This window comes from Cherax quadricarinatus, chromosome 37, assembly GCF_038502225.1.
Source record: "Cherax quadricarinatus isolate ZL_2023a chromosome 37, ASM3850222v1, whole genome shotgun sequence".
Taxonomy (NCBI): domain Eukaryota; kingdom Metazoa; phylum Arthropoda; class Malacostraca; order Decapoda; family Parastacidae; genus Cherax; species Cherax quadricarinatus.
The window spans coordinates 6,275,527-6,288,589 of record NC_091328.1 but is presented as its reverse complement, the minus strand read 5'-3'; the positions used below and the strand labels follow the sequence as shown (position 1 = coordinate 6,288,589).

At 39.7% G+C, this 13,063-nt stretch overlaps 1 protein-coding gene across 1 annotated transcript; it reads right to left on the bottom strand.

The window, feature by feature from the left end:
- Positions 1 to 311: 311 nt before the first annotated feature.
- On the bottom strand, positions 312 to 2,437 carry LOC128701663 (glutathione S-transferase Mu 4). Its single transcript, XM_070091836.1, has 3 exons — positions 2,237 to 2,437; positions 1,463 to 1,558; positions 312 to 1,075 (listed from the first exon to the last, which is right to left on the bottom strand). The coding sequence occupies exons 1-3, from the start codon at positions 2,336 to 2,338 to the stop codon at positions 875 to 877; spliced, it is 399 nt and encodes a 132-aa protein (XP_069947937.1). The 5' UTR covers positions 2,339 to 2,437; the 3' UTR covers positions 312 to 874.
- Positions 2,438 to 13,063: the final 10,626 nt, after the last annotated feature.

Below are 13,063 nucleotides of genomic sequence, written 5' to 3'. Positions count from 1 at the left end.
GCCTAATTTATTTCCTTGTGCAAAACACGTGTATAATAAGTATTAAGTGCTTAAAGATTTATATTAAAATTTCCTAAACTTCAAAGTTTAGAATATTGTAAATGTATTCATATATACATTTACTTAATATTACCCTCGTAAGGTTCCTTGATGCTGGTGAGACTTAGTTTACGGAATAGGGCATGACTAGTGCCTTCCATCCCCCCCTCCCCAAGCGTTGTATGACCCTTACGGGTTTAGTGATCCTCTACTGAATGTAATATACTTAAATACTTTTTTCTTAAGGATTTAATATTTTTTATTGAATAATGTTATTTTTAATAAAATTTATTAATTCGAACTTATGGTACAGCTGATCCATGAACTGCAATTATATTCAGCTGTTAGCATTTCCTAATCCATTTTTAAAAGTACATGTACAAGGTATACAGGCCTAGCTGATATCAGTGACTTAATACTATAAAGCCCCCTAGTTTTGCAGAGCATAATGCGACCCACACCTGTCTACTAACACCCAGGTACCTAGCTCACTGCTAGGTGAAGAGGGACGTCAGGTGTCCTAAGGAATCACGTCCTATTGTTTCCACCTGTACTTGACCTTAATGTGTGAGCTGAGTGCTCTAGCAATCTAGCTACTGGACACCTCAAGACATATCATTTTTTTGTAATTTTTCTTTAGCTCTGAAGTGTGCAACAAAACTTATGGCGCAGGACATAAAAATCCTTATGATTTATTTATTAACTTAAAACATTATTAATGGTGCAGTTCCATTATCTTTCGTTACTAGATTAAGCCAGTGGTAACTTTCTGCAAACTCAAAGTACAATACACTGTTAACTTCAGGCGTTGCTATAATGCTTAGCAGAGCAAGATTTAAATATTCCCATGGTGTGCCATAGGCCCATTTAGCGGTGCCTTGATGAACCTTGAAGATTCCAAGTACTTCTTGATCTTCGGAAGCTGCTCGAAGCGTTTCACATACTCTTTAAGGTTGTTGGTTTTATCAAGGCAGGTGGGATCCAACTCCAGGTGGACAGACAAAAGTTCGTAGATCAGAAAGTCAGGGAAGGTGATCTGTTGGCAAATATGTAGTTGTCAGAAGTCTTGTTCCATTAGCAACTTGAATAGTTATGATAGTGCTATATAGTCTTGTATTGTAATTACGGCAGTGTTCCGTAGTTATGAGTAAGTCAACAATAAGAAATACATTTTGCAATGTTACTGATTTTGTTGACATTAATGTTGTAGAGATCGCTTAGATATAAAAACAAATATTCTGTGATTAGCTCTTAAAATATCCCTGGTAAAACCTACATTGATTACAACAATTTACCCTGTTACTAATAAAAAAAAAGTCATTGCTGTAAAACAATCTCGTAACAGTTTTAAAAAAATTTGAAAATATTAAATTAAAAAAAAATGAGACTGCCATCCTTAAACTAAGAGTTGATCAGAACTTACTTGGTCACCTACGAACCATGGTTGACTGCCCAGGAGGTCAGAGAGCGCCTTCATCGTTGTCTTAAAGTCCTTAAGGTACTGGTCTTTTTCTGTGGGCTGTTAAATGAGAATTTAAATGACCTAATATCGTAATGGACACGTTCGTTTAAAGATTAAGTAGTCTAGTTTATATATGAGATACTTGTGGAACATTCGGGTATCTTTATTCTGGAAACGTTTCGTTACACAGTGCCTTCTTCAGTCCAATACAGAAAGAGGTGGAAGATGAGGAGTTCGAAGTAATCAGTCCCTCAGCCTGGAGTCGATGTGGTCAGTCCATCAGTCTTGACTGAACACATCAACTCCAGGCTGAGGGACTGACTACCTCGAACTCCTCATCTTCCACTTCTTGCTGCATTGGACTGAAGAATCCACTGTGTGGCGAGACGTTTCCAAAATAAAGATACCCAAATGTTGCACAAGTGTCTCATGTATCAACTTGTCTGTTTTGTAAACCATTTATTCAAAAATAGTCTAGAATTTTATATCCTTAAAATTTGGTGAATATAATTCCCTTGAAAACTGGGGTACCTTGATGCTTATGAAGGGTTCTTGATCAAGAGAAGTGAAGCTACCCTTCCCTTCCTGGAAACAAACCTGATTATCTTCCATCCCCTGAGCACCATATTACCATTAAGGGACCAATATTTCACTGAATATAATCTATTGTTCAATATCTAAGGTTCACATCGTAGGTGTCCAATATTACAAGGTTCAATAGGAAATGTGACCTACGTAGGTAATGTAGATGAGTCGGATATATCCCATACGTATGTCCATGGCTTGGTGCTCGAGCATGTCCACCTTTATCTTGTCTTTCTCAGTCTTGCCACACATGTTGTTCTGACGACCCAAGTGGCGCAGGATGGCATGACTCTGAGTGATTTTGATGTCACCATCAATGTAGTATGGAAGCTGAAAAAGTTATTCCATGAAGTGGTACAACACTATTATCATCTTTGAACGTTAAAGAGAAATATTTAGTCTCACTGCAGCAATATTCCAGCATAGATAGATCAAGCGACCTGAAGAGTGTCAGCATGGGCTTGACATCCCTAGTTTTGAAGGTTCTCATTATCCATCTTGTCATTTTTCTAGCAGATGCTATTGGCACAATGTTGTGGTCTTTGAAGGTAAGATCCTCTGACATTATCACTCCCAGATCTTTTACATTAGTTTTTCGCTCAATTGTGTGCTTGGAATTTGTTTTATACTCCGATATAGTTTTAATTTCCTCACGTTTTCCATATCAGAGTAATTGAAATTTCTCATCATTGAACTTCATATTGTTTTCTGCGGCCCATTTAAAGATTTGGTTGATGTCCGCCTAGAGACACAGCAAGACTCCAGGCGGACATCAATGATGAGAAATTTCAATTACTCCGATATAGAAAACGAGAGGAAATTACAATTATATGGGAGTATAAAACAAATTCCAACCACACAATAGAGCGAAAACTAATGTAAAAGACCTGGGAGTGATAATGTCAGAGGATCTCACCTTCAAAGATCACAACATTGTGTCAATCGCATCTGCTAGAAAAATGACAATGGATAATGAAAACCTTCAAAACTAGGGAGGCCAAGCCCATGATGACACTCTTCAGGTCGCTTGTTCTATCTAGGCTAGAATATTATTGCACACTAACAGCACCTTTCAAGGCAGGTGAAATTGCTGACCTAGAAAATGTACAGAGAACCTTCACGGCGCGCATAACGGAGATAAAACACCGAAATTACTGGGAGCGTTTGAAGTTCCTGAACCTGTACTCCCTAGAACGGGAGATACATGATTATATACACTTGAGTGTAAAGGGAGCAAAATAAACACAGCAGAAAAACTTTTGACTTATATTATCCTTCACCAATTTAGAACAAAAGTATGTACACTATATACACTATGTACACTATATACAACAATAGGTATTAGTGCACTCCACGGTAAGCAAGGCAGAATAGAAGCCACTAGAGAGCAGACCGTCCTTCAACCAGCTCTAGAATGGGAATGACAAGGGCAGACGGGTGAGTGGTACCCACTCGCCTGTCTGATATATTATTATCTACTCTGTCTATTCCCCGAAATAATCGTGTATATGTTAATCATGTCCTTCCTAGTCGTCCTCTTTCAGAGTTGTCCAGTTCAGTTCCTTCAGTCACTCCTTAATGGACACACCCCTCAGGTCTGGGGCTCTGTCTAGTTGAAAATCTTTGTACCATATTAATTATTCTACTTTGGTTTGAGTAGCTATGAGATTAGGTTTCATCCTGAAAGTACGAGGGAGCGTGTGCACTCACCTATAGTGCCTGTAGGGGTCGAGTTGTAGCTCCTGGTCCCGCCTCTTAACTTGCTGTTTGCTAGATTTACACCCGCCTACCATAGCTGGTCTTATCATGCCTACTTTTAAAGCTATGTATAAAGTCTGCCTCCATTATATGTCATTCCACCTTCCGACCACTCTGAGACTGAGGAAATACTTCCTGACATCCCAGTGGCTCATGTGTTTTTAACTTCCAGCTGAGTCTCGTTTCTCGCTTCAGACAGCCTGTCCCTGTCTACCCTATCAATCTTCCTGAGTCTTTTATTATATTTCCCCTGGTTCTTCTATCCTCCAACGTCGATAAATTCAATTCCATTAGACTCTCATGATACTAGAGCTTAAACCCCTTTAACTCTAGAACAAGCCTTACTGCATATTTCTTCACTTTCATCAGTTTCTAACATGTTTCTCCAGGAGTGGGATACATACTGGTGCTGCGTGCTCAAAGATGGGCCTAATAAATCTTGTACAAAGTGCCTGGAAGGACATGAGATTCCTGAAGGCCACACTCAGATTTGCCAGGCGAGCACTGGCTGCAGAGGTTATCCGGGATGTGTGTGTACCCACCTAGTTGTGGTTGCATGGGTCGAGTCATAGCTCCTGACCCAGCCTCGTCACTGTGTGTGTGTGTACTCACCTAGTTGTGGTTGCAGGGGTCGACTCATAACTCCTGACCCAGCCTCGTCACTGTGTGTGTGTGTGTGTGTGTGTGTGTGTGTACTCACCTAGTTGCGGTTGCAGGGTTCGAGTCATAGCTCCTGGCCCCGCCTCCTCACTGTGTGTGTGTGTCAAGGGGATGTACGAAGGGGAAGTGGCTTCCTGTTCCGGAGTGATTAATGATAAGAAAAATCTATTAATTCCATGAAAACCTTGGAGCTCCTGACTACCACAACACTGATGAATGAACTGTCCTGCTATGCACTATGTAACCAAGGTCCACTATATAACAATAACCAAGGTTCACTTCCTAACACTGTAACCAAGGTTCACAATGTAATGTCTGGAAGAGCCCTTTAATAATAATAATAATAATAATAATAATAATAATAATAATAATAATAATAATAATAATAATAATAATAATAATAATAATAATAATAATAATAATAATAATAATAATAATAATGGTCCGAACAACGTTATTTATGGCTAAAAGATCAGAATATAAAATATTGTATTTGCCAAAAATATTAAAACCGGATGAGTTACAGAAAAACCTAAATCCCTAAAAACTAATTTATATAACAAAACTTTGAATATTTAATTAATAAGTATTCTTAACTTGAATTCAAACACAAGATTAGAAACTTGTATAAAAATATAGATAAAATGTGGATAGGTTATATAACAAGGTCATATACATATTCTTCTTTCTTTCAACACACCGGCCGTATCCCACCAAGGCAGGGTGGCCCGAAAAGAAAAACGAAAGTTTCTCTTTTAAATTTAGTAATTTATACAGGAGAAGGGGTTACTAGCCCCTTGCTCCCGGCATTTTAGTCGCCTCTTACAACACGCATGGCTTACGGAGGAAGAATTCTGTTCCACTTCCCCATGGAGATAAGAGGAAATAAACAAGAACAAGAACTAGAAAGAAAATAGAAGAAAACCCAGAGGGGTGTGTATATATATGCTTGTACATGTATGTGTAGTGTGACCTAAGTGTAAGTAGAAGTAGCAAGACGTACCTGAAATCTTGCATGTGTATGAGACAGACAAAAGACACCAGCAATCCTACCATCATGTAAAACAATTACAGGTTTTCGTTGTACACTCACTTGGCAGGACGGTAGTACTTCCCTGGGTGGTTGCTGTCTACCAACCTACTACCTAGGTCATATATATATATATATATATATATATATATATATATATATATATATATATATATATATATATATATATATATATATATATATATATCGTGCCGAATAGGCAGAACTTGCGATCTTGGCTTAAATAGCAACGCTCATCTTGCCATATAGGACAAGTGAAAATTTGTGTATGCAATAATTTCGCCAAAATCATTCTGAACCTAACGAAAAAAATATATTTGATTGTGTTTGTTTAGTACTAAATTATTGTAAACGTATTTAAAATATATTTAGTTGGGTTAGGCTAAAATAAATTGCTCTTGTTATAATAAGGTTAGGTAACTTTTCTAAGATTCTTTTGGTGCAAAATTAAAATTTTTCACATTAACATTAATGAAAAATATATATCTTAAAACGTATAAGAGAAAATTTTAGAAAGGACTTAATTTTAAATGAGTTCTTGCTAATTGACCAGTTTTACATATTCGGCACGACATTATATATATATATATATATATATATATATATATATATATATATATATATATATATATATATATATATATATATATATATATATATATATATATATATATATATATATATATATATATATTGGTTTTGAATTAAATTTAATTATAATTTAGATTAATGAAGAGAAGTGTGGATGGTCATTAATCTGGAGTTATTAATGACCAGAACGTGTTACACTTACCTAGACCATAATGTATGATTTATATATATATATATATATATATATATATATATATATATATATATATATATATATATATATATATATATATATATATAACTGCATATAGGATATATGGACTGAGAAATGTAGGTCTCTTAGTGTAAATGCACTGAGAGTTTATTGTAATCAAGGCCGGGTCACCACTACTTGGAAAAGACCCGGGCCGGGAGAATACCAGCGAATAAAAAAAAAAAAAAAAAAAAAAATAATCCCTATTTTAGGGGTTAAGGTATTCTTGATTTTAAGTGAACAGATGACATGCAGTTTTAATAACCTTTTGAATAATCGACAGGCTTTAAGCCCAATTACCGCGTGGACTGGCGCATTGCACAGGTATGAAGTCAGACAGGTTGCAGAATATGTCTGTTCTGCCATAAATTGCAGAATATGTCTGTTCTGCCAAAAGTTGCAGAATATGTCTGTTCTGCCAAAAGTTGCAGAATATGTCTGTTCTGCCAAAAGTTGCAGAATATGTCTGTTCTGCCAAAAGTTGCAGAATATGTCTGTTCTGCCAAAAGTTGCAGAATATGTCTGTTCTGCCAAAAGTTGCAGAACATGTCTGTTCTGCCATAAGTTGCAGAATATGTCTGTTCTGCCAAAAGTTGCAGAATATGTCTGTTCTGCCATAAGTTGCAGAACATGTCTGTTTTGCCATAAGTTGCAGAATATGTCTGTTCTGCCATAAGTTGCAGAATATGTCTGTTCTGCCAAAAGTTGCAGAATATGTCTGTTCTGCCAAAAGTTGCAGAATATGTCTGTTCTGCCAAAAGTTGCAGAACATGTCTGTTCTGCCATAAGTTGCAGAATATGTCTGTTCTGCCAAAAGTTGCAGAATATGTCTGTTCTGCCATAAGTTGCAGAACATGTCTACACACACACACACACACACACACACACACACACACACACACACACACACACACACACACACAGCCAGTGAAACTGATGAAAGGAAAGCTGCAGTGGAGGAAACCAAATTAAATGAGGGGATACACAGGGATATGCAGTGGGAGAATGAAAGGGTGAGGTCAGTCTTTGTGTATGGGCTCCAGGAAGTCGAAGGGGAAACATATGAAGCAAGAAAACAAGGGGAAAAAAAGCAATTGAAAGCATCATGAAAGCAATAGGAGAAGACGATATGACCCAGCTGGAAAATTTTCGGAGAATAGGGGGGTTTGTAAAAAAAAGAACCCGGCCAATGAGAGTGACCTTCAAGGCAGAAGCGACTCGGACCAGGATCCTGCAGGAGAAAGCACGATTAAGGGACATGACGGCATACAGGAGGGTGTATCTCGACCGCGACAGAACACAAGAAGAAAGGAAGAAACTGAGAGAGATGGTACAAAGGCGAAAGGAGGAAAGAGAGGGGATGGAGAAGACAGACAGGAGATCCCAGACCCAGGAAGAAGATCAAATACAGCCTCCCTCACAACTTCCTATAGAAGCCTCCCAACCAGGTCAACCCCAGTGCAACCAAACACTCTAAATCAAAACACCCATGCCACATCCAATGCCCCCACCCACTACATTACAAACTTCACCCCCACAGCAACAACCCATAGTTCCTTACCAGGTCTCCCACTTCCCCAACCCCAATATACTTCCCAGACCACAATCTTAGAAAAGAAGTTGAAGGTGTGGTATACAAATGCAGATGGAATAACAAACAAGTATGAGGAGTGGCACGAAAGAATCAAAGAGACATCCCCAGACATAATAGCACTCACAGAAACAAAACTCACCAGAATAATAACAGATTCAATCTTTCCATCCGGATAACAAATCCTCAGGAAAGACAGAGGGAGGAGAGGGGGAGGAGGAGTTGCACTGCTCATTAAAAACCAGTGGGGTTTTGAGAAAATGGAAGGAATGGATGGCATGGGCGAAAGGGACTACTTAGTAGGAACAATCCAGTCTGAGGGACATAAGGTGATAATTGCAGTAATGTACAACCCACCACAGAACTGCAGGAGGCCAAGAGAAGAATACGATGAGAGCAACAGAGCAATGATCAACACACTAGCCGAGGTGGCCAGGAGAGCACACATGGGGGGAGCAAAGTTACTAGTTATGGGTGATTTCAATCACAAGGAGATTGACTGGGAAAACCTGGAGCCCCATGGGGGTCCCGAAACATGGAGAGCCAAGATGATGGATGTGGTACTGGAGAACCTCATGCATCAACATGTTAGAGACACTACCAGAGAGAGAGGAGAGGATGAACCAGCAAGGTTGGACCTTGTATTCACCATGAGTAGTTCGGACATCGAGGGTATCATGTATGAAAGGCCCCTGGGAGCTAGTGATCATGTGGTTCTGTGCTTCGACTACATAGTTGAGCTCCAAGTGGAGAGAGTAGCAGGAATAGGCTGGGAAAAACCAAACTACAAAAGGGGGAACTACTCAGGCATGAGGAACTTCCTTCAAGACATTCAGTGAGAGAGGGAACTGACAGGAAAACCAGTACAAGAAATGATGGACTATGTAGCAACAAAATGCAAGGAGGCAGAGGAGAGGTTTGTTCCCAAGGGAAACAGAAATAATGGGAAGAACAGAACGAGTCCTTGGTTCACCCAAAGGTGTAGGGAGGCAAAAACTAGGTGTACTAGAGAATGGAAAAGGTACAGAAGACAGAGAACTCAGGAAAATAAAGAAATCAGCCGAAGAGCCAGAAACGAATATGCACAGATAAGAAGGGAGGCTCAGAGACAATATGAAAATGACATAGCATCAAAAGTAAAGACTGACCCGAAGCTGTTGTACAGCCACATCAGGAGGAAAACAACAGTCAAGGACCAGGTAATCAGACTGAGGAAGGGTGATGGGGAATTCACAAGAAACGACCGAGAGGTATGTCAGGAGCTCAACACAAGATTTAAAGAGGTATTTACAGTGGAAACCAGTAGGACTCCAAGAAATCAGAACAGGGGGGCACACCAGCAAGTGCTGGATGAGGTACATATAACCAAGGAGGAGGTGAAGAAGCTGCTATGCGAACTTGACACCTCAAAGGCGGTGGGACCAGACAACATCTCTCCATGGGTCCTTAAAGAGGGAGCAGAGATATTGTGTGAGCCATTAACAAAGATCTTCAACACATCATTTGAAACTGGGCAACTCCCTGAGGTATGGAAAATGGCAAATGTAGTCCCAATTTTTAAAAAGGGAGACAGACATGAGGCACTAAACTACAGACCCGTATCACTAACGTGTATAGTATGCAAGGTCATGGAGAAGATCATCAGGAGGAGAGTGGTGGGGCACCTGGAAAGAAACAAGTGTATAATTGACAACCAGCACGGTTTCAGGGAAGGAAAATCCTGTGTCACAAACCTACTAGAGTTTTATGACAAGGTGACAGAAGTAAGACAAGAGAGAGAGGGGTGGATCGACTGCGTATTTTTGGACTGCAAGAAGGCCTTCGACACAGTTCCTCACAAGAGGTTACTGCAAAAGCTAGAGGACCAGGCACACATAACAGGAAAGGCACTGCAATGGATCAGAGAATATCTGACAGGGAGGCAACAACGAGTCATGGTACGCGACGAGGTGTCAGAGTGGGCGCCTGTGACAAGCGGGGTTCCACAGGGGTCAGTCCTAGGACCTGTGCTGTTCTTGGTATACGTGAACGACATAACGGAAGGGATAGACTTAGAAGTGTCCTTGTTTGCAGATGATGTGAAGTTAATGAGAAGAATCAAATCGGACGAGGATCAGGCAGGACTACAAAGAGACCTGGACAGGCTACAAGCCTGGTCCAGCAACTGGCTCCTTGAATTTAACCCTGCCAAATGCAAAGTCATGAAGATTGGGGAAGGGCAAAGAAGACCGCAGACACAATATAGTTTAGATGGCCAAAGACTGCAAACCTCACTCAAGGAAAAAGATCTGGGGGTGAGTATAACACCGAGCATATCTCCTGAGGCGCACATCAATCAGATAACTGCTGCAGCATACGGGCGCCTGGCAAACCTACGGATAGCGTTCCGATACCTCAGTAAGGATTCGTTTAAGACTCTGTATACCATCTACGTCAGGCCCATACTGGAGTATGCAGCACCAGTTTGGAATCCACACCTAGTCAAGCACGTCAAGAAATTAGAGAAAGTGCAAAGGTTTGCAACAAGACTAGTCCCAGAGCTACGGGGATTGTCCTATGAAGAAAGGTTGAGGGAAATCGGCCTGACGACACTGGAGGCCAGGAGGGTCAGGGGAGACATGATAACGACATATAAAATACTGCGCGGAATAGACGAGGTGGACAAAGACGGGATGTTCCAGAGATGGGACACAGACACAAGAGGTCACAATTGGAAGTTGAAGACTCAGATGAATCAAAGGGATGTTAGGAAGTATTTCTTCAGTCATAGAGTAGTCAGGCCATGGAATAGCCTAGAAAGTGATGTGGTGGAGGCAGGAACCATACATAGTTTTAAGGCGAGGTATGATAGAGCTCATGGGGCAGGGAGAGAGAGGACCTAGTAGCAATCAGCGAAGAGGCGGGGCCAGGAGCTGTGACTCGACCCCTGCAACCACAAATAGGTGAGTACAAAAGGACGCAGAGGGATACGCCCCCTCAGCTTCCCTCCCTTGTCAAGATCAAGACGTATGGTCAAGTCTCCTAAAACCTGCTGTCCCTGTTCACCTAGCAGTAAATAGGTACCTTGGTGTTGGTAGACTGTCGTGTATTGCTTCCTCGGAAAAATTTAGAAATGGTCATGTGTGAGAAACTCCATGATAGCATTTTAAAATATTATTTGGTTAAGCACATAAATTATCATTACTGAATAAAATTAGCATGGGACAAACTTGCTGCTAGGTCTGTGCTATACTATCAAAGAAATACGCCTTAATCAGTATGGTATATACAGGAGAAACATATACTACCTCAGTGTATATACACTAAGATAGTTTTAATATTTATTTTGGGGGATTAAATTATTCTGTTTGGGTGAACTGAGGCCTTAATAACTCAACGTACAGTCGAGGGGATTTAAAAGTAGCCCAAAAAAGTTATTTGTACAAAATATACTGCATATGTGACTGTGACATCCGTGTGGTCAAAGACCATTTGTAAAAAAATATTTGTGAAATATTTAAATTTAAAATAATAATGTACTGGTTAGTAAAAAAATATCGTTATCTCAGCAGCTACTAAGTAAGTTTATTCAGGTATACACAAAAACAGTTACATATATATCATACATAGCAGCAGATGTGTAAAGAACCTAGGATAATCCAAAAACGTCAGAGTGACTTATTTCCACTGGGGTCCTTGTACTAAATTATCCTAACTATGCATGATTGCAATGGTGGTGGTGACTTATTCGTCAACAAACATGGTATGTGCTGTCACGGGTCTTCATCAGATGACGACCAGTAACTGGTGAAGCATCAGTTGCCTTACCACACCTGGGATTTACATCCCATTAAAAAAAAAAAAAAAACAGAATCACTACATAGCAATGTCCTAATATACTGAGTGTACAGTTAACAATATACGATAAATGTAAACATACGGAAGGGAATATAATAAAGAATAATCTTACCCCACGTAGTTTCCAATAGCCAAAGACTGGTGCCATGTTAGCAGGAAGATGGTGTGTGTGGCAGTGAGGCAGCTGGCTGGTGTCAGTGCCACCCCTCTTAACATCTCTGGCAACCCTCCCTAATATATTTACCACTCGAAAACTTCAGTATAACTCATAATTATCGGTTGTTAATCTTATATTTCACTTCTCATCTGCTTTAATATTATAAATTCAGCAGCTGTCTGAAACAAGATTTAATTTTTTTTAAATAAATTGTAACTAGAAGAAGTAGACGAATATGAAGGTGAAACAGCAGAATTCTTGATGGTATTATTAGATATAATTGTCATTGTTCGACTACGCTTATCTATATGAGAAAACTTCTATAGGTGCTTTGTTAGGTTTAACGACTATCGACAGTCATAAAAGCTGCTTCTCACATTTACAACACCAATCAACAATATTTTAATCCGCCCAAAACTAAAATAAAAGCAAACCATGTGAATATCTACCGAGTGCAATTGTACCTCTCATGGCCAGGGTTATACACGATAGTATTATTTCAGTCACGTATCATTATTATAAGACACGACTGAAGGAGGGGTGTTAATGTTGCAGTTTAAAAACTGTAGTGTAAAGCACCCTTCTGGCAAGACAGTGATGGAGTGAATGATGGTGAAAGTTTTTCTTTTTCGGGCCACCCTGCCTTGGTGGGAATCGGCCAGTGTGATAAAAAAAATAATAAACGACTGAAGCATGCATACAATACGTGGATAAGCGTAATTATCTCATAACACTGAACATCAAAATGAAGAATATTCATAATCACTACGTCATGGGAAACTAGATATACCTTCCTCTTCCTTGGATCAAGTCTGATTATGCAACCAAATAGCTCTGAGCTGACAGATGGTAGTAAGAAGACTCAGAAAAAAATAATTAACAAGAGACTTTACTCAATGGGATAGAGGAACGCTTGGAAGCTCTTGTACTCACTGGAGCGCAGGCGAAAGAGATACATCATAATCTACACCCGGAAACCCCTCAATGGACGTTCCTTGACGCTGGTGAGGGGCTCTTGATCTAGGGAATTGGATCTGTGCTGCGGTTCCCTGAATTGAGCCTGAATACCTTCCATCTCC